Here is a 24590-nt window from a genome sequence, read left to right as displayed (position 1 = left end):
CCGGCCCGGTCCACACAAATTCTCTCTTTACATTCTTTACATTCCTTCGATCTTTTTCTTATCTTTCTCTTCTTTCTTCTCTTTTTCTGCATTTACTTCCATCATTTTGAGCTACACGAGGCGGGCCCTACTTGTTTGCATATACAGATACCCCTTCCTTGGGCGATTCATCTGGTGTTAGAGGTCAAATTATATATGGATTCTCAATTATACGTGAAGCTAGAGCTGTATTTAAAAAAAAGATCCGAGAGCCTAGAGGCCATGTAACTAGTAGTACTAGTATACTAGTACATACAACTATGTATACTCGCCTTCAGGCCGCAATCCGAATACGTCAGGCGCCAAGGCCGACGTCATCAAAATGCCCCACGTGCCCGCCTTCTCCCACTCCAACTCGAACTCCAACTTCAGCTCCAGCTCCATCGCAGCTGACTCCTTCAAGTGGCTTCGCTCTCATTCCCCATATCTTCTCTACTACAACCCTACTTAGCTGAAGACTGATCTTCAGGTCATCTTGGTCCCAGCTGAACACACATACCTCCCCATCTGACACGGCGGCTGACAGGCTAAGCCTCCTACTTCTACCCCTCCGGAATATTTCTTGCCTACGTCCACTTGAAAATCGGACGGTATCCTCGTCTCTCTTCGCCAACTATCCATGATGACAACCGCACCGCATATGCCGGCTAAGGCACACAGCACCGAAGATGTGCACCCGCGCCCGAGAGGTAGGCTTCTTTTCCGTCCCAAACAGAGACAGCAGGGCTAACGGATAGCTTCTCGCTCTGTGTGAACTAGGAATCCTCAAGAACACCAAGTCCTACTCCTCCGCTTCCGCGCCTCCCGCTGCTTCACTCGCCGGGCCCATTCCAGTGCCTACTGTCCCCGAAGTGTCCGACACCAAGGACATCACCCTCCAGAATACCCTTCAGAACGCAGGCCGTCGTCGGTCTTCCTCCAACACCCGGCCCGGCTCCTCATCCCGCAGGCAATCCGTCCAAAGTGCCCAGGACGAAAACGAGCCCCGTTTGAAGTGGGACGAAGCCAACCTGTACCTGGCGGAGCAGGACCGCACCGCGAAAATGAAGATCGACGAGCCCAAGACTCCGTATGCCCCGCACTACGATCCCACCGAGGACGAAGAGGAGATGCGTCTGGAAGAGGCGAAAGACAGCCTCCTGGATGCGCAGGATATTTTTGTTGACGAGCTCGATAACCCCGACAAGTCCAGCCACCACCACAAGAAAGGCGTCTCGGAAGACGAAATCCCCAATCTCGAGCTCGGCGAGGCAGAAGATACATTCCAGGCCACTGCAGACGCGGCTTCGGACCCCCGGATCTACCGCGATCGCAGCATGAGCACGGATTCCCATAAGAGTGATAAGCACGTGGTCATGGGTGGTGAGGTGAATGGCGACGGTCTGATCACCTCGGATGACGCGAAGGAGAAACACCGCGAGTTCGAGGAGCATCGGAAGAAGCACTACGAAATGAGGAATATCAAGGAACTTCTTGCGTATGTTTTTTTTTAAACATTTTCGTCAGCTATTTGAGCGGACTTTGCTAACGCATACCTACAGGCACCCCGAAGAGCTTGATGAGATGGAGGAAGATGAGGATGAGACTGAACCTGGTCCCCCACCCGCTATGCCCCAAATCCCCGATCGTTTCCGCAACGGGCAATAATACGAATCTATATTCTACGACAGCTATTTTTCTCGTACTCTCTCTCTCTGTCTTTTTTTTCTCTATTTTTTTCCATGGCCCGTCTTCCACCAAGGTGGTGTAAACGTCCGTTTAGGTGGCCTTGATTTGTTTCGTCCTATTCTAGTTTGCTCTGACTACTTTCTCTTTTTTTGGTCATCTGTATATTCCCCTTGACGCTTGAGCTCTCGTTCCGGGCTTTCTTTGCTTCTCTCATTCTTCGACTCGGCTTCTTCACCTTGCCCTTTGTTGATGAATGAGCCAGACAATCAGACTGGTTTTTCTTTTCTTTCCTTCCTGCCTGTGAGCTTAGATCCGCAGTAGAGAACCAATGATAACCATATCTGACTGTGCCGCGTGTCAAGCTAGTTTTACATGGCGTTTGTGATAGTCCCATTTTCAGTGAGACTGTATCTCTTTTCACTGATGTTTTGGCACTTGTGCATTAGTAGCGTCACTGCCACGAAGTTAAAATTCAAGTTATAAATAGAATAGTAGCGTCGCCGTGATCAAAGCTTCCTATGTCATCACAAGACAAATCTTATAGTTCAAGTTAACTAGCTTGCATTTCCTCCAAAGACGGTATGCCAGTAAATACTTCAAAGCGGAGCCTCAGGGCGAATGCAAAAAAGCCCTCGAACCCGAAAGGTTAATGTGAATGTGTACTACTACTACTACTTAGTACATTCTTTTCCTGAACCCTTCTCGGAAATTGCCCAAGGATCAAGTGTGACTCGTAACCTGCAGTAGAATTGTCGCACTAGTCGCACTGAACTTGGATAATGGAAGGGGTCGCACGACTGTTGCAACCTTGAAACAGTATTTCAATTGATCCCTTGGCCATGGAGTTCAAATTGGAGCTACTAGGTGTCTAGGTGGTACTATAAAAGAGCTACTATAGGCTAGTCCGTACTAGTAGCGGGCATCCAGAAGCATACTACTAGCAATATGGTGGGCAAAGCTGAATTAGACGCTTGATACCCATACGAGTACTTGATCTCAGATTTGTTATTTGTGTATAGTAATACTAAATACTAGTATGTTCAAGTACCGTAGAAAATGCAATGACCATCTAAACGGACTACTAGTATTATTGAGGCTTATTTATAGTACTACCATTGAAGTAGGGTATACAGGACTAGTTAATAGGTACTAGTATCTAACTAGCCGCAATCAGGAACCCCCCCGCCCCGGTGGTTTGGATACCGATTCTTATGGGAATCTTCGGAATTTAATTGTCATTGCAAATCTAAATAGAATTGGCCCGGTCGCGGGTGTAATTAGTGTGATGAGAATGGGATGACAGGTGGGGGGAGGGAGATACAGTGGGCCCCGATAGGCAGCTAGCCCCTGCCTTATTTTATTTTCCCCCTGATTTGTTTTTTGGTCTCGACTTCATCTCCGTACTTCTCCTTTCTTTCTTTTCCTCTCGCAAAACACCAGCACCATGTCTGATCAGAAGCCTATCGAGCAGACTCCTGCCACTGAAAAGCCCGTCGTGGAGACGGCCGAGCCCTCGGAAACTCCCGCGGCCCCTATTGTTGAGAACAATGGCACTGATACCGCGACTAAGCCTGAGGAACCCGCCAAAGATGAGCCTGTGAAATCTGAGGAACCTGTCAAGGATGAAGTCTTGCCTGCGACGACCACCACTGTTACCGCCGCCGAGCCTGAGGTAGCTAAGCCCGAGGAGCAAAAGCCCCAGAAGCCAGAATACGTGACCAAGATTCCGTCCCTGGGCGAGTTCTTCGACCACCTCCCCGGCATTCTCACCAAGACTGGTCACGATGAGATGTGGGGCGTACCTCTCAAAGATACCGCGGATATTCCCACCGTCAACGTGCTGATCAAGTTTCTCCGAGCCAACGAGGGCAACCTGGCAGCCGCCGAGGACCAGCTTCGCAAGGCGCTCGAATGGCGCAAGCAGACCAACCCATTGGCGCTGATCGAGACAGGTCGATACAGTGCTACCAAATACGGGGGTTTGGGATACCTGACTACGTATGAGCAGGATGGTCGTCCTCTGGTCTTCACATGGAACATCTACGGCGCAGTCAAAGATATGAGCGCGACCTTTTCAGACTCGGACGAGTAAGTCCAAGTCTCGCATTTGCGCCAAAAAATGAAACTAAAACTAATATCAACAGATTCGTCAAATGGCGCGCAGCCCTCATGGAACTTGCCGTCCAAGACCTGAAGATGAAGGACGCCACGACCGTGATCGATTACGACGGCGAAAAGGACCCTTACCAGATGGTTCAAGTCCACGACTATCTGAATGTCAAGTTCTTCCGTATGGACCCCGCAGTTCGTACCGCGACGAAGAAGACTATCGATGTCTTCTCCACCGCGTACCCTGAGCTGCTGCGTGAGAAGTTCTTCGTCAATGTGCCCTCCATCATGGGATGGATGTTCTCTGCTATGAAGCTCATTCTAAGCCGTAACACGACCCGCAAGTTCCACCCCATCACCAATGGTGCCAATCTCGCTCGCGAATTCCCTGCTGCCATCGCGGATAAGCTCCCTAAGACCTATGGTGGAAAGGGTTCGGATTTGAAGGACGAGGCTCGCACAGTCCAGCTGATCGAAGATAATGAAGTGAAGAAGGAGGAGCCTAAGGAGGAGGCGAAGCCTGCTGAGACTTCTGGCGAAAGTGTTGCTCCTGCTGAGGCCATTGTGAGCCCCGAGGCAGCAAAGGAAGCTTCTAAGGATGAGCCCACCATCACTGAGCCTGCCAAAGAAGAACCTGTCAAGGAGGAATCCGTTAAGGAAGAGCCCAAGGAGACAGCCCAGGAACCTGATAAGGAGGAAGTCAAGGAGGAAGCTAAGGATGAGACCAAGTAAAGGCTCATATTTCTGTTGAGCCGTCAGTTGTGATACCCGACGGAGCAGTGCGTGACACTCTCCACTCTTGTTTTGGTGCGTTGTTTTAAGTATTTCCATAGATAGGTAGCCGTTGTGCAGACATAGTATTTTTAATCAGCTGAAATGAGGCTTGACGTTATAATTTATCGAACGAACTGGAGTCAGTAAACAAGGACAAGATGTAGCTCTGGAATATCCACCACGGCGGTCCCGCAAGCTTGTACGGGCGACCACAGCACCCAGATGCGCAACTCACCTCCTCCTTCGCGACCACCTTAGTCCAGAAGGTATTATTAGGCCATCGAACTCACGGGGTTCGTCGCTTTTGGATAAAACCTCTCCTTGTTCCCTGAGCTGAGAGCTTTGATCCTCAGAATGCGATTCACTTTCTGCTAAATCTTTTCCGACCCTCCAATCATTTCTACCGAACTTCCGCTGCCTCGCCGGTCAACGATACCCTACCCCCGATTCATCCATTCGCGCACCCAGACCATATTTAAGCCAACATGTCGGTCTGGAATCCAGATAATATCCGCGATGTTGCCGAATCCGTCGGCATCACAAACCTCAACCACGATGTGACCGAAAATCTTGCTCGCGATGTTGAATACCGGGTCGCCCAGGTCCTTGAGGAAGCACTGAAATCGATGCGCCACGCGAAACGCACCGTCCTCACCACCCAAGACATATCTCTTGCTTTACGGAATCTGGATGTCGAGCCCCTATATGGATATGAGTCACTTCGGCCCCTCCGCTTCGGCGAGGCATCACTCGGTCCCGGTCAACCGCTATTCTATGTTGAAGACGAGGAAGTGGATTTCGAGAAGCTTATCAATGCACCTTTGCCTAAGGTGCCGCGAGAAGTCTCCTTCACTGGTAAGTTTAGGTTAAGCGTCTGGGTTCTATCTTACACGCGCTGACGAGTCTTGCAGGTCACTGGCTCGCCGTGGAAGGCGTGCAGCCCTCCATCTCTCAAAATCCTACGGCATCCGACTCCCGCAACCTCGAGCTGGCATCGAAGGGACCTAATGCCAACTCTACACTGGCTGCGATGAGCGGCTCTGGTGACGTGTCTGTCAAGCCGCTGGTGAAACACGTGTTGTCCAAGGAATTGCAGCTCTACTTTGAGAAAGTCTGCAGCGCCGTCTTGGACGAGAACAGCGAGGAGTTCCGCACTTCTGGGTATTCCAGTCTGCGTGAAGATCCCGGTCTTCACCAATTGGTACCGTACTTTATCCAGTTCATTGCTGAAAAGGTCACGCATAGTCTTAAGGATATCTTTGTGTTGACACAGGTAATGCACATGGCCGAAGCCTTGGTTCAGAACCAGTCACTCTACGTAGACCCTTATGTGAGTTCCTCTCTGCTTTTTTTTATTCATTCACCACCCCGTCCGCCCGCTGACAGAATTACTAGATCGCCTCCCTTGTCCCCTCCATCTTGACTTGTCTCATCGGTCGGCAGCTCGGTGGCGCAGCTGACCTGGCCGAGCAGTTTGCGCTGCGTGACCTCGCAGCAACTCTGCTCGGTCTAATTGCCAAAAAGTACTCTCACTCCTCCCATATGCTCAAGCCTCGACTGGTACGATCTTGCCTCAAGGCTTTCCTTGATCCTTCGAAACCATTCGGGGCGCACTACGGAGCTGTGATCGGAATGCAGTCGGTGGGTGGATCGGAGGTGGTGCGTGTGCTCATCATCCCCAATCTCAGCGACTATTCGAAATTGCTCAGTGATGGAATCGATGATTCTGCTCGACGACCTGCCGCCGAACGAGTGTTGAATGCGTTGGTGGCCGTTCTGGCATCGCTTCGGGATAGTCAAGGGTTATTGGCCAATGGCCACCCGGCGGCAGTGACGGAGGAATTGCGGTCAAAGTTGACCGACAAGGTGGGGGATCTGATCGCAAGTCGCATTGCCGAGGCCAACGAGGTTCAGCTAGCCCATATCATCCTGGAAGCCTAGGGAACATTTTGTGCACTGCATTTGGCCAAGGGGGAAAGGAGGAAAGTTGGTTGCAGCACGGTACATGGCGTTATGACTCAGGCGTTTATGGGGGAAGGTTGGGGTATTGCAGTATTGTATTCAGTATTCATTCCAGATATGGCGTTTCCCAGACCGTCTAGACCTCTTTGTTTCCAACAAGGGCATCCAATCCGGATGTCCCCGCGTAGATGTACTGGGAAAGATCGCCCGCTTCTCCGCTCAGGCACGCCGGGGAAGGTAATTCTGCCCCGCCTCACCGCTCGTGTGCTTTCCCAATCGGGGACTGTCGCCTGCTGCTTCTTTTTTTGGCTGCAACCTGCTTCTCTTTCTGCTTCTTCTTTGCTTCTTGTTTCTTCTCAGAGACAGTCAACTCTCTTCTTGACACGATCCTCTCGTGATATCTTGTCAAGCTACCATCCCACTTGACACAGTGTAACCAATCCCAGTCCCGGTCGTCAATTCGACTGCAGCCCAACCCACCCGCTAACTCGCATTTCCCTGATGTCAGATTTTCATCGCGCCCCACGAGCCCGGGCCCACAGATAAAATCGCTCATTGCCAACCAAACCACCAACAAGCGCAAACACATTTTGCAGCTGTCACCCCTCCTCAAGAGGTCTTCAAATCGACCACTGGTGACATATTTGGTCCAACGAGACCCCTGAGTCTACGCCTTACCTTCGTGACTCGTTTCCCGAGCAATCAATTGCATCTCGGGCACCCATTGAGGCCCTCGGAGTCTAACCGACAACCCTCGTGCCCATTCTTTTTTTTCCACATCCCCTCACTGATGTTGGCCCCGCGCGACCTGCAATTTTAACCCAGATTTTCTTGCCCATTTCTATGAGCCCAAAGGATCTTCTGCGATTTCTCTCTAAGCCTGCCAAGTACGTATTTGTCTCAATTCTCAATTCCCTGGTTCCTATCTTCCCCAATCGGTTGTCGTACAACCGTTCGGAACACGCAGATCGTGCTTCAATTTGCCCGCAATAGATCCGAACGGGATCACAAACATTTTTCTTGTCACAGAGACAATTGACGGTCCCTCCCCTCCATCCCCTCCCCCTCTATTTTTTTTTCTTTCTTTCTTTTCATTTCTTCTCTGTCTATCCATATCAGCGCCATTGCTAATCTGGCTCTTCTTGGTTCCCTCCAGGCCTCGATAACGCGACTCCCGCAAATTATTTTCACCCACCACTTCCCCTCATCACCCTATACCAAAGCAGATACTCTCTTCTGCTAGACCCGATACTTTTACCGGTATCGGTATCTTCCAGGACGAGGGTACTTGACTGATCGTCACCATTCCTTGTACGATCTTCTTCCTCGCCTACGCATTTCTACCTCCCTAGCGGCCCTTCTGGTCTCTTCGGGTTTATATCTCGCTGGTCTGTTAGCCAGTTTAATTTCCTCCTAAAGGCCTTCTCTTCTCAGACGGGCACCGCCCCCTTGTGCGTCTGAGCAAGTAGACAGTGCTTCTAAAGCCTTTTGTCTCCACATACACACGGTTCCCAGGGCGGTCCGACGTCTCCCACAACTTCATTCCGTTCAGTGCTTCAATTATAACAGCTTAGGCTGCAACATTCAGCGGAAATGGTTTACGTCGGTATTCCGAAGAATTACACCACCTCGCCATCCTCCTTTGCGGGGACACCTTCTCTGACCATCAACTACGAGGCCACTCAGGACCTTGACTCCAGCAATGCCTTTGAAGGTTAGTCCATGCCACCCACTTTTATATCTATGCAAGCTCTAACTCAATCGCAATAGGTCCCGAGAAGTTGCTCGAGGTATGGTTTGCTCCGTCTGCCAGCGAGCTTGGCGCTGCCGGCCCAGAGGGCCTAAAGAAGGTTCCCAGTGACATCTGGAAGGATATGCTCGACTTGGTCAATTGCCAAGTCCTCTCCATTGTCTCATCCGAGGATGCGGATGCCTACCTGCTGTCTGAGTCCAGCATGTTTGTCTGGCCGCACAAGCTCATTCTGAAAACATGTGGCACCACGACTCTGCTGTCCGGTCTCCCACGCATCTTGGAGATCGCCACTCTGTTCGCAGGCTTCCCGCGCGCTACTGCACCTCCGTCTCGCGGAATCACTGTTGCTGCGGCTCCCTACCGGGTTTTCTACAGCCGCAAGAACTTCTTGTTCCCCGACCGTCAACGCGGCCCTCACCGCAGCTGGCGCGATGAGGTTCGCAACATGGACAAGCTGTTCCAGAACGGTAGCGCCTACATGATTGGCAAGATGAATGGAGAGCATTGGTACTTGTACCTGACTGAGCCTCACACCTTGCTCACTCCCCCGGCGAGCCCACAGGAAGAGGTCGAATTTACCGAGACTGAGACCAAGGTCCTCGACTTCCCTCCTTCTCCTGTCGCCACCGAGTGTGATGAGCATGATGAGACACTAGAGGTCCTGATGACCGATCTCGACGAAGAGAACGCGAAGCAATTCTATCTGGAAAATGCCGCCGCCACGGCGGAGAAACGCTTCCGCAGCCTCGAAAAGGATGACGATGTCGAGCACTTGGATGTCTTCAGCAACAACTCCGACCCGGAGGATGATATTGATATGAAGGCTAGCGGTAGCGGCATTCTGCCGGCGGAGTTGACAACGGAGGGCCATGCTCTTGGTACTGTGGTCTCTGATTCTTGCGGTCTTTCGGACGTCTATCCTAAGAACAAGTTCCCGGATGCTCGCATTGATGCGTATCTCTTCACGCCCTGTGGTTTCTCTGCCAACGGTGTTGTTCCTGCTCCGGATAGCAAGGGACCGACTCACTACTTTACCGTCCACGTCACGCCTGAGCCGCATTGCTCATACGCGTCCTTCGAGACCAATGTGCCGCACTCCCAGAACGGCAAGACCACGTCCGACATCATCCAGCAGGTCGTCGATATCTTCAAGCCTGGTCGCTTCAGCATCACCTTGTTCGAGACCAAGCCCTCTGTTGAGGAACTTGAGGCCGATGCAACCGGGTTCCATGAGATCTCTCACGCGCAGCGCCAAGCTTTGCGCCGCAGCCCCAAGATGGAGCATGTGGAAGGCTACCGCCGTGTTGACCGTATCGTTCATGATCTGAACGGGTACGATCTTGTGTTCCGTTACTATGAGCGCAATGACTGGAAAGGGGGGGCACCCCGGATTGGAGAGAAGTTCTAGAGCTTCACCCTGTAGTTGAAGGTTGAATCCCTCGAGCTTCCACTGTCTTCACTCTCCTCTGGCCGGCCTTTTCCAGCCGTCATGCTACGCAGTCGATTGAATTCGACTCTTTCTTTGCAAAGTCTTTGTCCATCTTGTGATTGGTATTCATTTTGCCGTTTAATTTTGTGAATTTGTAACTTGAACTTCCTGTCTTTACATAGTACGCAGCATTGCATGTTCATGCACTCAGCGTCTTATCTTGTTCTCCTGTCCATGCGTTAAGCTGGGTCTCATCAGCGATTATTTTTTTTTCCAACTTCTTGTGAATTTGCTTTGAAGCCACTCCTTATTTATAATATAACCGGAGCTCTTACACTGCTCATCAAATACTTCAACTGGATAAAATAAACACTCCTATGTAGCGATATGGAATAGTGAATGATTTTCTGATGAGTACTAACTAGTACGTACCTCGTATACTCCGGTGATGAGTCTTAGGCCGGAAAGCGGTGAGGCCCGTCCCTATCTGGCAGTATCGTAGTTATCTCAAGTATCAGACTGACTTCCAGTCGCGCGACAACCAACGATTTCCGCTCACCCAACAGTCGACCTTCATCTGGAGGTCATCATCAGCTATATCTGACCCAGGCGACTCAACTCCCCGAGTCATTCTCACCTGCTTCGTTTCTATACCGATGTCGCTCCCCGTCTCCTGAATTCGGCATTTCACCACTTGAGTCCGCGGACTCGTCGCCGAGTCTCTCTCCATCAATCTACCTACCACCAACAGCACATTAATTGATTGAACAATCCAACGACAGCCCTATCTTATCTGACCTCAATTCAATCTCCATCATACAACCTTGGAACCCCAAATTTACTCTTATCGCACAACTATCCTCAACAACCAATTCAAAATGTCCTCACCACCACCCTACCACCAAACCCCGGGTCCAAACCCCCTGAAAAGACCATCCATATCCTCAGTCTCCTCCCAACCAATCGGCAAAAAAGCGCGTATGCACCCCCCTGCGCCAAACCTCCTTCCCAGTCAACCTCGACGTGGAGCGCAGCTTCGGCGCGACGAGCGATGCTGGCAGTGTGACGGGAAGTTTTACCGGAAGTCTCGGCGGAGCGAGTGCCGATGGGGTCTTTTCTGGCGCCGCGGCGCGTGGAAAGAAACGTGGGCGGAAGAGTAAAGCCGAGAAGGCGCGGGAATTGGAGCGCGAGGATGCGCTTAGTTCGAGAGCGGGTGATACGCGGTTAGGCTCGATTGATGGTGATGGAGCATCGGTTAGAGGGGGTGGTGGTGGTGGCGGTGGTGCGGGAGGTGCTGGTGGACAGAATGCGGATGATGGGGATGAAGATGATGATTATGATGAAGGGGAACTTTTGGGGAGGGATGAGGGGACGACGGATACGGAGGCTGAGAAGAAGAATCTTGCGTATGTTTTACGCTGCAACTTCGAAATGATTTTTGATGAGCTAACCAATTTCCGCTGTACAGGATTCTTGTCGATGCTTTTAATTCTGCGCAGTCTGAGCGATATGATATTTTCAAGCGAGCGAAGCTTAGGAAGGAGTCGCTCCGTCGTATCGTCAATCATGCGCTCTCTCAGTCTGTCCCGGCTAGCGTCGTGACTACAGTGAATGGTTTTACGAAGGTCTTTGCTGGTGAAATTGTCGAGAAAGCACGAACAGTTCAGGATGAATGGGCCGATGCCCACGATCTCGCCGCTCGTGAAGCTTTCGAGGCCCAGGAAGCCGCAGCTGATAAAGCAGCGCAGGCCCGGGCTGAACGAGCTGAAGCCGCTGCTGCACGGTCACAGTCCAAGCCAGCAACACCTACACCCTCAGGCACACCAGTCCCCGCTACCGGATCTCACAGTAATGGCATCAAGAAAGAGCCGTCCGAGACAAACCTCGCCTCATCATCTCCAGCTCCCGGAACCGGAACTCATGTCTCCCCTTCTCCTTCAAGAAAGCCTGTCCAGTCCGCAGTTTCAAGTCCCGTTCCCCCTCGACAACGTCGTGAATTCCGCCTACCACCCAATCCACACCGTGGCCAGCTCTTGCCCTCGCACTTGCGTGAAGCGGTGCGGCGCATTAAGCGTGATGGCGAGGGCGGTGGTGTTGGGTACTCCGGGCTGAGTATGGAAAATCTCGGAGTGAGTGGTGCTTTTACTTGGAATTCTGGCAGTGTTGGTGGCCGCCGATTATTCCGCTAATCATTCGTGGCCTTTGCTATCTTCTTTTGCTATTTTCTTTTTCTCGTTCCATTGCATCGGCGTATTCGGTTGGTTGGGCGGGCATCTCTTTTGCTTCTGGGTTCATTCATGCTACGCGGCGGAATATCTACATAGTAGCGGACAGGTCGTCTATTTCGAGATTATGACAGGACATAAAAATTTGATACCACTACTTTTTTCCCTTTTGCTAACTATACCGCACTATTTATGGCGTACCTCGTATATTGGACTTCGCTCAATATGGGCTTCTAAATATGGGCTTCATGGCTTAGATATGTGACACCTATGTACGGATAGTGTAAATCCAATATCCCCAATTTCGATCACACATTCCAATGTATCTGATTCATCCGTCGATCTCCAGGAGGCCAGCTCCTCCAGGGCTTGGCAGGCACAGGTCAACAACAACCATTTGTATCAATGGTATGTGATTTCATTCGGTCTGCCAGCATACAGCAATACTGCTCTGTGAAAATTAGCCTATAAATAATCAATTCACGCTACGATCCACATGTTCGCAAAGATAAGCTTATGATCTAAAGAAATAAACGCCATAGGCATTGGATGAGCCAATGACGAGATCGGCAAGCTGTGCCCTAAAAAGGACCGCCCCGCTGCACCCATCGCTGCAAGGGCCCAGCGCCACCAACTGGGCTTTCCAAGTATCTACAAGGAGAAGCTTTTTTTGAATCTCCTGGCATACCAATGCCAATGACGCGCGATATCCCTAGCCCATTGGTACCGGGGGGGAAATGTGTCCTCGTGGTTCACACTGGATTCAGGATCGCACCATTGGGGCTTTGACTAGGCTTATTGTTACATACTGTACGGAGTACATGTACTAGCACTATTTGCCCACGCTGCAGTGCGCCCTTCACCCTCCAAACGGGGTTGGGTTGGGAATTTGTTTATGCCAGTGCCGCGTCAGGGCCTGCTTCTTCAAGATACCCCTTCTTTCTTGGCAAGTCTTTTCTGGTAGCATGCTTGGCTTTTCTTTCTTGATATCTGTCTCCTTCTCTTGGATTTCGGTTCTTGAATTATTACTTGTTCTCCTGTGAGAAGGATGCGTGGGGAGTATAACCTATTCCACTTACTGCTCCTAGCCTCCAACCTTTCAACTACTTCGCTTCACATACCTCGATGAATTTTATTACACGCTTCCGAGGCTTTTGATACTCTGGCGGGCTGGCTGGCTACTTGACGCGTTTTTTGATGCTGTGCAGTGGCGCATAATCTTCAAGTTGGATCTTCAAGTGTAATCTTGCTTCATCTTTCGCCATGCCATATCTTCAGACCTCCCATATATATACTCGTCTGCGAGACACTCTTCCTTCAACCCCCATCTCCACGCCGATATCCGCTGTCTTCTCTTGGAATCGAGGGGACTCTTCAACAACAAAAGGCGACCCTCGGAAAAGTGTCAAATGGATCGACGTGCGTAATTAAAACAGGCCCATATCCTCCAATCTTCAATTTAATATCATGAAGCTAACGCTAGATAATCTGCTCCAGGGCCTTCGTGGAATCGCCTCTTTCCTAGTCGTTCTCACCCACCTCGCCCGCGCCTGGGATTACGACCTCTTCTCCCCACGAGATAACGAAGATGTCGCTCCGAGAATTCTTCAATGGCCTATTCTGCGCATTCCCTGGCAAGGCCGTATTGGAGTAACTATATTCGCATTTTTGACCGGCTACGTCTGTGGCCTGAAACCTCTCAAACAATCACGCGCCGGCGATATTATGGGGGCATTTACAACGATATCTAAAAGTGCTTTCCGCAGGCCTCCACGCTTGATATTCCCTGCCACAATTGCTCTGGTAATCTCTTGGGTCGTTGCTCAGTTTGGAGGCTTTGTTGTGGCCAATCGATCAGATTGTTGGTGGTGTCGGTATGCGGCTCCGGAGCTGGAAGACTCGCTTTGGGATGAGATTCTTCGTTTGGGGAAGAATTTCTTGTCAACGTGGACAACTGGGTATATGGCATATGACGATCATCAGTGGGCGCTACTGCCCCTTTTGAAGGCATCTATGCTTGTATACATTCTGCTGTTTGCTACGATGTTCATGCGATTCCGGTACAGGATGATGGTTTATATCGGGATGATGCTATATTTCCACCAGGATGCTGCGAAGGATACTGGTAAGTGCATTGCTTCTTAGACTTCAAATTAGCAGGAAAACCATCTAACAAAAGCCATAGAGACATTCCAACTGCAAGCAGTCTACGGCATACTCCTCAGCGATCTCTCCTATTCAACAACAGTCAAAACCTGGATTGAAAACCACCCCTACGGCCGAAAAGCAATTTCCATCCCATTAGCATTCATCGGCCTCTTCATCGCCTCTTATCCAGGCGAGCATCCAGAATGGTCCTCATGGTCAAACTGCCTCCTCAAAATAGCAGAATACATATTTCCCCCCGGGTAAACATCGGCAAACGATACACAGCCCTCGCAATCGACATGATCATTCTCGCAATCTACATATCTCCATCAACGAAAGACTTTTTATCAAACAGACTCCTCCTATGGCTGGGCAAGCAAAGCTTCGCCGTCTATCTAATCCATGGCACATTATTGCGCGTTGTGCTCGTTTGGATGCTCTACGGTATCAGCGGACAGCCGTGGAATGGAAGTGAAGCCGGTACCGACGATGAACGAGATTGGATACCCCTCCGTCCGCCGGTGGTAGTTGCTCTCTGCATTCCGATTTGGATAGGAATTGTGTATGCTTGTGCTGCGGCGTGGACGGCATATGTTGATACATTTTGTGCTTCCTTGACGCAGAAGGTTGAGCGGGCTGCGTTTGTGGAGGATGAAAAGGCTCCCTTGCCTTTACCACTTGTTTCGGTTCCTATGCAGACTGCTTGAGTATACCCAGGACTTTGCATATGAATTTCGCGGCTTTCTGGGACTTGACGTGATGGTACCAGGGGCCGCCGCTCCCTCGGCGATGCAGACAGTGAAGTCGAAATTTTGACACTTCATTTCTAACTGAAGGAACTCGGCTCAATCACTCTGCTTGCACATACAATCATCATCAAGTGCCAAGTACTGTGTTCCCTTTGTCGACCTCATTTTGCAACGGCGAATGTGAAGGCGTGTGTTTCTAGATCTGTGGATTTATCGTGCGCTATGCATGTTCTTTGTCTCTCTTGCATTTATAGGCGTTTATAAGCGACATTCTTTTATCTTCGGCATATGTTTTAGTCAAAAATACGATATCTGCTATCAGTTTCTCCCACGAGGGGGCATTTTTAGATCACGAGGGTGGGCATTTTGGGATCTCGTGAACTCGATAATTAGCTTCATACCATTTGCATTTATTTCTTCTCCTTTATTCAATGTTAAGTTGGTCGAAAATAGCTCTCAGCTGTAAAGGAAATTAATTAGTATATTGACTCGGAAGTTATTTGAAATTCTGGAATGAACTTAACGTAGATTTTCCTACAATGAAGCATGCCCAAAGAATTTGCCTTCTCATGATCTAGCCCACGCCCATACAGTTATCCTCTTGCAGCTTGCCCAGTAAAGGATTTACACGTATCGGCAGCGATATCTCGTGGTAAGATTAACATTGCTCTGGGCAACCTTATAGTCCCCCCTCCCTCTCTTCTACGCGTTCAAGTTCTCTCTCTCTTCTTGCCCTTCCCAACCTCACCTAATATTGGCACTTTTCTTTCAGAGCCTCAATTTCCAGGCCAGTGTAATATAGACAAATATAAAACAACCCTCGAAAGGTCACCCTGTCAATATGGACTCAGTACTACAGTGCACAGAGTGTGTGAGTCCACATAATCGTTCTTAAACCCCCCTCCGTACCATTCATCAAAAAAGCTTTATCCCAGCCAAAGCCCAGCTCCATCCAACTAGTTATCTGATTCAAATCCTATGTCATATCTCTGTTCTACCTTCATTTTACCTTCATTTTACCTTTTACATGCCCATGTGGTCGATTCTAAGATGGCTTCAATTATAGAGACGTTGTGGGCATACATACAGCTACGACAAGCGCGGGCTCGAGCCATCTGGCTGCCCAGAGTGCACAAGAATAGGTGATTCTTATATGATACTATGCTCCGAGCGCATGTAGTTTTGCCCTGAGCATCCCCTGTTCTAGTAGTCCTATCTGGTTTCTGACATGAATTAATTTGTTCGAACAGAGGCCCAAGAAAAAGAACAAAGTGACAGGATAATCCAGAGACGCACGGAACTCACTGAAGAATTAATCGAACTAGAAATGAGGCTAGGAATTTTTGAGCAGCCTGAAGCGCGTCAAATGTTGTTTCCAGTGGATCCTTGGATGGAACGAATATTAGAAATAGAAGAAGAGTTGCGATCTATGTAGCTAGGATCACAGGAAAGGATTGCACATAAACTGGCCGCTTCGTTTCAAATCCCTTAATTTCGAGGTCAGTTTGGATAAGATCAAAGTAAAATTACCCTTGGGAACTTAATGGTTTTCTTGCCAAAATGGCTTCAATTTCATAATTTGCAGTAGGATGTAAGTCCATGTGATTATTTTTTAAAGCCTCATTAGTTTTCATCAAAAAGAAAAGCCATTTACGGGTTTCCACGCCTCAGCTCAGCTCTTACGATCTGTTTCAATTCCAACATAGGCATTCTGTCTTGGTTTCCCCTCCAATCCTCTATCGTTCCTAGAAATTCAATTCTAAAACAACTTGAATGGATCAATATGTTCGAACAGCTGGCAAAAAAGAAAAAGTAGTGTTGAGGTGTGAGTGCCGGCTACATCTACAGCCTCAACTATCCAGGCGGTCACGCTTGAACATGGAAGGATTTACTTGAGGATTCTAAACCTAGAGGAAGGGTATTGTTAAAGAGAAACCATCAAAGAAACCTCGTCAAGGACGAGGTACTGATGACAGTGCCCTATTTAACATAGGCCTAGCCACTCCACACCATAATATCTAGCTCCTTAGTATCATCGGCTATTCTTTCATCCTACAAGTCCAGGAGATTTGAAAGAAGCGAAAGATGCTGAACAAAGGGACTGGATGTAATTAAATGCATACATGAGAATGTGGTGCGCAGGGATGACTCGGCGCTGATGCCTCAGGCTGTCGACAACAGATATTCCATACTATAAAAAGCCATATCCTCCTAACCTCTCCTATACCCCTGGCTTTGGCTAAGTCAATATTTCAGCAAGATGGTGAAGTACACTGAGCATGTAGGTAGTGCTTCATTGGTTATTTACTAGTAGTAACTAACACCTTTTGATAGTCAGCCTATTTATGGTATAAGAGCCATACCTCAAGCGATGGGATTCAACTCCTTCGAATGGATGCAAAGGATCCAGTAGCTGTGGCGAATCAGGAGGTAAGATTTACTAGTAGGAAACTAGTAGAAAACTAGTAATCCAAAATTATCAACTAATATTCTACTACATAGCAATCGGGCATTTGGCGCCTCTATCTTGGTGAAACTTTTTGTCGAGCACCTAGCTGCACAAAGGATGTAAGTGTGACCTTTTACTACTTGTTTAATAGAGCTTAATAATGAACAGAAGCCTGAGTCGAGCACCAACAACCTCCGAAAGCATTACACGAAGCAGCTATCCGGAGATAACTCTTACTCGTGCTGGTGGACGCCCTTCTTGGGATGATAATAAACTCGCATGTGACTTTTACATGGATCTGCGAAAGAAATACGAAAATGAACTAAGCAGCAAGGAGGCGGAGATACGAGATCCTGATGTGAAGGTGGAAGCATGATGAAGGATTAGGGTTTGGGTGTATTGAGGGGCGGCCCGGGAGTAAGGCTACCCCACAGGATGTCGCGAGAAAAATACCAACATACAGAGATATATCTCGGTGTGAGCACTTTTGAGTGGAATGGTATATTTTGCCCATTTTCTGTCGCGATACAGGACCGGATGGAAGAGCTTTTGTCGCACGAGTCGTGGCGTAGAAATGCGGCTGTTTCTAGCCTTCAATAGCAGTCGATTTCGGCATCAAATGCACTAGTCTCCACGTTCAAATTTAAGTTGCGGATCATTTTTCAATGCATATTCATTTTAACCGCCTGAATGACTTGTCAATCTACTACGCACATTGTCTCGGCTCGACCGTTTGCTTTGCTTAGAAGGTTGAGGCTCGGATTTATCCGGTATGAAACCGTGACTTGGATCAGGAGAGTAACCAATTCTAGTTGCTTAGCTACTACTATGCACCAAATATAAAGTAGTGTAGTCTCTTTGAATCTAAGCTGGAATACATGAAAAACAAATTGCCAAATACAGCGCCATATAGTACAGTTTATACATGCTGATGAAGATTATTTCCGGCCCCGGGACTGCTGAGCAGCATTTTGGTGCCTCTGGAAGGAAGCCTTAGCCTTCTCACGCTCAGCGCGAAGAGCCTGCATCTGAGCGTTCCGGCGAGCGTGGTTGCGCTCTTCACGACGGAAACTATCCACAGATTGCTGCTCCTGTTCATACTCCAGAGCCTTCTTGCGCTCGGCATCAGTCAGACGCGGAGGCGGGGCGGCAGTGCCGTCAGCGTTCTTCGCTTGGCCCTTGCCGGATGCTTCTGAGAGCTTGGTGCTGATATCCGTCTTTGCTTGACGGAAGTGCTCCGACATGCCATCGACCAATTTGTCGATCTTGCTCACGTTTTGGTTGACGGGCTTCTTCTCCTCGGCCTTGGGTTTCAGTCGCGCATCCACCTGCTTCTGCAATTTTGCAAGATAATCCTGCGCGTCCGAGATGGAGTTATCCGGAGCTACTTTTCTGGCAACCGTCATACCCAGCATGTTGCGGAATTTGTTGGAGGTGACCATGTAGGACTGGCCCAGTGCGAAGGCACCGGTAGCCACGAAGTAAAGCTGAAGTGCACTGGGCATGAATGCCATGAAGAGGAAGGAGATTGTCGGTAAACCAATCGCCATTGATTTTCCAGCAGCGCTGTTCATAAAATCACCCATTCCAGACTCACCACCTCGCTGTATTGGTCAAAGTTAGCTAGGTTATATCGCCGACTTGGGTGTGAGGGGGGGGGGGACTAACCTTCAAAGTCATATACATAAATGCCGAGGTCACGACAGGCAGAAGGTAGTAAGGGTCGGAAATTGTCAAATCGTTAATCCAGAGAATAGATTCGTCCAGCATTCCTGGGACGGGGAGCGAAGCCATGCCACGAACAACTCGGAAGGTACCGAAACCAATGGGAATTTGCAGCATTGGAATCAAGTTCTTCCAGGGGTTGATACCATTCTCCTTATTTAGTGCTGACAATTCAGCTCTCTTCCGTTGTGTTTCAATTTGGTTTGAGTCTTTCAGGGCCTGCATCATCTGCTGGCGGATGGGTTCAGTCTTAGGCTTCAGGTTTTGAATCTTGGCCCCTTGGTCTGAGGCAGTAAGCATCGGCTTCAGCAGAGCGAGACGGACGACGAGACCCGCGCCGACGATACTGGCCCACCATGGCAAACTGGCGGTAATGTGTAAATGCTCGATTAACCACTCGATCATGGCGGCAGGGCCCCAACCGAAGTCCAGTCCAAGTTCTTTCAAGTATCCGATATTCTCAGGGATTTTCGAAATATCGAATTCCGCAAGGTCACTAGCCTCGGGAAGTCCATCTGACACACTCGTGGCCGGGGCCGGATCAGATGCCGGGGTTGAGGAAGTCGAATTGAAACGAATCGCAGCCGGGCCAGCCACAACTGAAGCAGCGCGCCATGGGGCACTAGCAGAGAGACCGGAGTTCAATTGGCCCCGAAGGCCTGCGAGCCGTGAGTGTTGCGATCGGAAAGTCGATACCTATGCAGGGAATCAGTCAGTCTTGCTGCTCTTCCGGTCCTGGCATGACATGAGAGGAATGAGACCAACCGATCGTGTAGATCGAGGAACCGCAGTAAGCCGTTGGCGCGCAAACGCGGCCGCTGTACTGGGCCCTTTCAGACCAGCAGCTCCCATCATTTTTATTTCGAGATATGACGAGTTGCCAGACAAGATTGGGGTAGCGGAGAGTCGGCCACGAATCGCGGCGCGCCGGCGTTGGACTTTTTTCTGCCGGGCGGCCAAGCGCCGGTAAACACCGACTGGACTCGGGTATCAAAGGCAGGGAGTATGTACAGAGTACAGAGTATAGTGCCCTATACTAGTAACTACTCTTTTCTTTCTTCAATTCTTCTTATATTCATATGTAGCAGGTAAATTCCAGTTCGCCAGGCGCCATCTGAATAATCTATATACACGCAAAAAAAAAAGGTCACCAGGTAGAGAGGGGTGACCACGGTAGTAGGTATCACGCATTCCAAAATGTACCGTTTTTTGTATTTCCCAATTCAATGCATACCCTGCTTCTTCCAATAGATCTCTATGGTAAAGCAGAATGTACGGAGGTGGAGGTCTGTCGTTTACTCCAGAGAAGTAGTGTCGTTCAAGGTCCTGCGACGTTCGGAGGGAAGTTCGCGAATCTCAACCCCGGGACCCACGGCGTGTGCTCGGCGGTAATTTGGGAAGATCTGAGGAGATTATGATAATTAGTGATTGGATTTGTGAAATACCGCATCTCCGCAAAGCGTACCTTAGTGTTTGACCATCCCAGTCGGAAAGCCGCCTCGTGGGCGAAAAGCTCGCCGAACCCCAGCATGAGACCGTTCACAAAGGGGAGAAGGAGATTGATCGCGGCACCTCTTAGAAGACCCCAAACGCTAGGCGGTTGGTAGAGGATCATGGGCGAGCTCGAGTTGGAGCTTGGGGATTCGGATTGCGTCAAGTCGTTGTTTGGCGAGTAGTTTTCCGAATCCGAGGGAGAGTAACGGCGGAGTCGAAGAGCTCGGCTCGCGAGCCAGAAGCATTGGAGGCCATGGCCACGGAGAAAGAGAGGGAATTCGAGGGCCGAGAGAGGGAGTTGAGCACGACGAGTGGTATGGATTCAGTCGGTTAACCCTGGGCCAGGTATCCGCCGTGGCGGTAGTTGTGGTCCGGGGTGAACTCGCTTAGTCATCGGGTTCGTGCCGTATAACTAACTAGTTAGTTGAATCTTCAATAGATAGAACTCAACTCATTTTCACTTGAACAAATTGTAAGATCCAAGAACAAATGCCTTATGTCTCATGTCTGTACAATCGATGCATACCAGGTGGATAGATCAGACCAAGGTGTCTACAGATAGACTACACTAGTAGTACCTGCGCATCGAGGAAGTAAGATATATCCTAGCGGTTAAGTTCTTAGTAGTGATGGTCTAGACTACCTAGGTAGTAAAAAATATTTGCAGAGCAACAGAGGCCCTTGCGGTGAAACTGAAACTTAATGACATGTTTTATGACCTCAGTATATACAAAATCTCAAAAGATCGCGAACAAAATACCCTGGAAGTATAGGCTTGACTCCGCCTCAGGCAACGACCGGAAGATCAGCCGCTCCGGCTGACCAATTGCAGTGACGTACCTGCCCGCGGTGTTTAGCTGGCTCATCCAGCTCAAGCTGGTTGTCTTCTTTAAAACATCTCTTTGCGTATATCAGGTCCTCTTGACACCCACCTATCCTCATTATCAAAAGGTCCCTCTCAAAAACTGCATTCATCTTTGATACCGAATAGTCGACCAAGCTCCAAACATGGATCACAACCCCGCAGAGCACGATGAAGTCGTGTCTCAGTTCTGTGCTTTGACGGGCACACAGCCTGAACAGGTAAGGTTACTACTCTCCACAGGTATCGAAACAAGCTCTTAACCTCTATATCTCTTTTGCCAGGCCCAAGAGTACCTTGCAACCAACCATGGCGACGTTGAAGCAGCAGTTACCGAGTTCTTTGCTGAACAAGACGATGCTTTGCAGGACATGAACGCGGGTGGTGGCCAACAAGTTGGTTCTGGAGAAGCTGCTGCTGCTACTGCAGCTGCTGCAGGAGGTCGAACACTGGGTGGTGGAGCTGTCCCCGCCTCTTCTGCTGCCCCGGAAGCCTCGTCATCTGCGCGCCGCTCAGCGCCCAAAAAGAAGTTTGCGACTCTGGGTGACTTCTCGGGAGGAGACACTCACGACTCGTCGGATGACGATGGATCGGAGGACCAGGATTTCTTCGCCGGAGGAGAGAAGTCTGGATTGGCAGTTCAGAACCCAGATGACCTCAAGAGGAAGATTCTCGAGAAGGCTCGGAAGTAAGCTTGCTGATATCTCCGCAGTGATGTCTGGAATTGGATACTAATACATGAGTATATAGAGCTCAACCCCCACCCTCAGACGACGCTCCCTCTCGCCAATCATTCTTCACTGGCGCTGCGCGCACTCTCGGCGGCGACGATGCTCCAAGTCGGGTGATTGCCGACCCATCTGCCCCTACTCCCCAGCGCGCTCAGCGCGTACAGCGCACTCTCCACTTCTGGGCCGACGGATTCTCAGTGGACGATGGCGAACTCTACCGATCTGATGATCCTCGCAACGCCGAAATTTTGGAGGGTATTCGACAGGGTCGTGCCCCGCTGACCATTATGAATGTTCAAGCGGGACAGGAGGTGGATGTTGAGTTGAAGCAGCATGAGGAAAAGTACACCAAGCCTAAGCCCCAATACAAGGCTTTCTCTGGATCTGGACAGCGCCTGGGCAGTCCTACGCCTGGTATTCAGGGCCAGCAACCTACACCTCCCGCCGCTCCTGCCCAGCCAAGTGGTCCACCTAAGCCCGAGGTGGATGAATCACAGCCCACGGTCACTCTCCAGATCCGCCTTGGTGACGGAACACGTTTGACGTCCCGATTCAACACCACCGCAACAATTGGTGACGTTTATGCATTCGTCACGGCCGCATCTCCGGATAGCCAGAGCCGCCAATGGGTATTGATGACCACTTTCCCTAGCAAGGAGCTCACGGACCGGGATGTCACTCTTGGTGATCTCCCCGAATTCAAGCGTGGAGGAGTGCTTGTCCAGAAGTGGACCTAAAAGCTATTGTTACTTGGAAGGCTTTATTTCCCCCTCCTATGTCCCACGGGAGTTGGGAGACCACTTGTCAAACACGAGCATTCGAATTCTTTGTTCCTCGGTGTAGACTCCTACAGAGACGTTTAATGATACATGCAGTACTCACAAGGAAAAAAAGTGAGCTACATTCGGGCTAAGTAGACCTTACTCATACATGAATTAAAAAAAAAAAAGAAATCTACCACCTAGCAGAACTGATGACCCGACCTTGTAGAAGCATCCATCGGATCCAACCGCAACCCTCGTTTTAGTCAGAGGACGATTGATAAGCATCCCGAACATCGGCTTCAATCCCCACCTTGAAACCTGCCCTTGCTACCTTCTCTTTCATTCTTCACCAACAACAATTAACTGTACAGCTATGCCTCTAGACGGGGTGAAGAATATTGTACTGGTAAGTCTACAGCAAGAGCAATGCGCCCACCACCCGGAGCTTTCTGAGCCCTACACCTCCGCCACCGCAGACTTTGCCCCTCACCAACAGCTTATCGATAACGATGAGCGCAAAAGATGGGATCTTGAAAGCAGTGGATGAGATAGAGCAAAGCTTGACTCGATAAAAATTGCAAAAATAAAGCTAACTAACCTTTGTCGCAGGTCCTCTCCGGCAAGGGAGGCGTGGGTAAATCCTCCGTAACCCTCCAACTTGCACTGGCGCTCTCCCTCCAAGGCAAATCCGTCGGCATTCTCGACATCGACCTGACAGGACCCTCAATCCCACGACTAGTCGGTCTCGAAGGAGAAAAGATCACACAATCTCCAGCTGGGTGGCTTCCCGTCTCCGTTCACGATGCTACCATCCCACAACCTACAGCAGAAGGCGCATCATCTTCAACACCCTCACCCTCGCCCCGCGGTTCGCTCCGCTGCATGTCCCTCGGCTTTCTCCTCCGCGATCGGGGCGACGCTGTCATCTGGCGCGGACCCAAGAAGACAGCCATGATCCGCCAGTTTCTCTCGGATGTGGCATGGGGCTCAACGGATTACCTACTCATCGATACGCCGCCCGGTACCAGTGACGAGCATATCGCGCTAGCGGAACAACTCCTCACCCTCTCGACGGCGGACGCGAACCTCGCAGCGCAGAATAATATTCCCCGGTTAACGGGTGCGGTGCTCGTGACGACTCCACAGGCCGTTGCGACGTCGGATGTGCGCAAGGAAGCGAACTTCTGCGTTAAGACGAGTATACCTGTGTTGGGAGTGATTGAAAATATGTCCGGGTATGCGTGTCCTTGCTGTGGAGAGGTGAGCAATCTCTTCTCCAGCGGCGGTGGCGAGGTTATGGCGCAGCAATTGGGCATCCCGTTCCTGGGTAAAGTGCCGGTGGATGTTAAATTTGGTGAGCTTGTTGAAGGGAAGATGGAAACTGCTAGTGATGATGAGGATGAAGATGAAGACTCGGCGCAAGAAGTGCAGCCTCCTGCTGAGCCGGATCTTCGCCCTCTTGTCGAGCAATATAAAGATGGATGGTCTTATCCGCGGTTCGAAGAATTCGCGAAGACTATTGTTGGATGTGCGCAGGGGACGAATGGGGCGGTGGCTTAAGCTTGAAAATTGGACCGGCTTGAGAGGAAGCTATTGGGGTTCTTCTTCATCGATACCCGGATATATCATTACATAGCATTGTTTAGGGCGTTGCATAGCTCGGAAAAGGCTTCCATATGATTCAATTTCAGAGTTCACTATGATAAAAG

At 49.9% G+C, this 24590-nt stretch overlaps 10 protein-coding genes across 10 annotated transcripts; 8 read left to right on the top strand and 2 right to left on the bottom strand.

Annotated features, from left to right (window-relative positions):
* Positions 1-658: 658 nt before the first annotated feature.
* On the top strand, positions 659-1686 carry N7509_012097 (PP1-complex regulatory subunit GLC8; the record flags this gene model as incomplete). Its single annotated transcript, XM_056636734.1, has 3 exons — positions 659-728; positions 799-1516; positions 1581-1686. 3 exons carry the CDS (start codon positions 659-661, stop codon positions 1684-1686), a joined length of 894 nt encoding a protein of 297 aa, XP_056482764.1.
* Positions 1687-3151: 1465 nt separating this feature from the next.
* On the top strand, positions 3152-4548 carry sfh5 (CRAL/TRIO domain protein; the record flags this gene model as incomplete). The annotated part of the gene is made up of 2 exons (XM_056636733.1): positions 3152-3795; positions 3852-4548. The coding sequence occupies 2 exons, from the start codon at positions 3152-3154 to the stop codon at positions 4546-4548; spliced, it is 1341 nt and encodes a 446-aa protein (XP_056482763.1).
* A 527-nt stretch (positions 4549-5075) lies between these two features.
* Positions 5076-6531, top strand: N7509_012095 (TATA-binding protein-associated factor TAF6; the record flags this gene model as incomplete). Its single annotated transcript, XM_056636732.1, has 3 exons — positions 5076-5445; positions 5502-5920; positions 5986-6531. 3 exons carry the CDS (start codon positions 5076-5078, stop codon positions 6529-6531), a joined length of 1335 nt encoding a protein of 444 aa, XP_056482762.1.
* Positions 6532-8145: 1614 nt separating this feature from the next.
* Positions 8146-9713, top strand: N7509_012094 (adenosylmethionine decarboxylase SPE2; the record flags this gene model as incomplete). Its single annotated transcript, XM_056636731.1, has 2 exons — positions 8146-8266; positions 8323-9713. The coding sequence occupies 2 exons, from the start codon at positions 8146-8148 to the stop codon at positions 9711-9713; spliced, it is 1512 nt and encodes a 503-aa protein (XP_056482761.1).
* Positions 9714-10612: 899 nt separating this feature from the next.
* On the top strand, positions 10613-11923 carry N7509_012093 (transcription initiation factor TFIID subunit 11 family protein; the record flags this gene model as incomplete). Its single annotated transcript, XM_056636730.1, has 3 exons — positions 10613-10646; positions 10747-11140; positions 11203-11923. 3 exons carry the CDS (start codon positions 10613-10615, stop codon positions 11921-11923), a joined length of 1149 nt encoding a protein of 382 aa, XP_056482760.1.
* Positions 11924-13426: 1503 nt separating this feature from the next.
* Positions 13427-14814, top strand: N7509_012092 (acyltransferase family protein; the record flags this gene model as incomplete). The annotated part of the gene is made up of 3 exons (XM_056636729.1): positions 13427-14084; positions 14145-14367; positions 14463-14814. 3 exons carry the CDS (start codon positions 13427-13429, stop codon positions 14812-14814), a joined length of 1233 nt encoding a protein of 410 aa, XP_056482759.1.
* A 3429-nt stretch (positions 14815-18243) lies between these two features.
* N7509_012091 (membrane insertase OXA1) lies at positions 18244-19885 on the bottom strand (the record flags this gene model as incomplete). Its single annotated transcript, XM_056636728.1, has 3 exons — positions 18244-18909; positions 18974-19726; positions 19796-19885. 3 exons carry the CDS (start codon positions 19883-19885, stop codon positions 18244-18246), a joined length of 1509 nt encoding a protein of 502 aa, XP_056482758.1.
* A 440-nt stretch (positions 19886-20325) lies between these two features.
* On the bottom strand, positions 20326-20750 carry N7509_012090 (TOM13-domain-containing protein; the record flags this gene model as incomplete). Its single annotated transcript, XM_056636727.1, has 2 exons — positions 20326-20433; positions 20496-20750. Coding segments are annotated over 2 exons (363 nt in total), but the record flags the coding sequence as incomplete, so codon positions are not given.
* A 782-nt stretch (positions 20751-21532) lies between these two features.
* Positions 21533-22854, top strand: N7509_012089 (protein phosphatase regulator SHP1; the record flags this gene model as incomplete). The annotated part of the gene is made up of 3 exons (XM_056636726.1): positions 21533-21607; positions 21671-22074; positions 22137-22854. The coding sequence occupies 3 exons, from the start codon at positions 21533-21535 to the stop codon at positions 22852-22854; spliced, it is 1197 nt and encodes a 398-aa protein (XP_056482756.1).
* Positions 22855-23254: 400 nt separating this feature from the next.
* On the top strand, positions 23255-24441 carry N7509_012088 (Mrp/NBP35 family ATP-binding protein; the record flags this gene model as incomplete). Its single annotated transcript, XM_056636725.1, has 2 exons — positions 23255-23287; positions 23491-24441. The coding sequence occupies 2 exons, from the start codon at positions 23255-23257 to the stop codon at positions 24439-24441; spliced, it is 984 nt and encodes a 327-aa protein (XP_056482755.1).
* Positions 24442-24590: the final 149 nt, after the last annotated feature.

The sequence above is a fragment of the Penicillium cosmopolitanum genome (assembly GCF_028827165.1).
Source record: "Penicillium cosmopolitanum strain IBT 29677 chromosome Unknown utg000011l:1.0-3548175.0:1.0-3550911.0, whole genome shotgun sequence".
Lineage (NCBI taxonomy): Eukaryota > Fungi > Ascomycota > Eurotiomycetes > Eurotiales > Aspergillaceae > Penicillium > Penicillium cosmopolitanum.
This window is presented reverse-complemented; position numbering and strand designations above follow the sequence as displayed.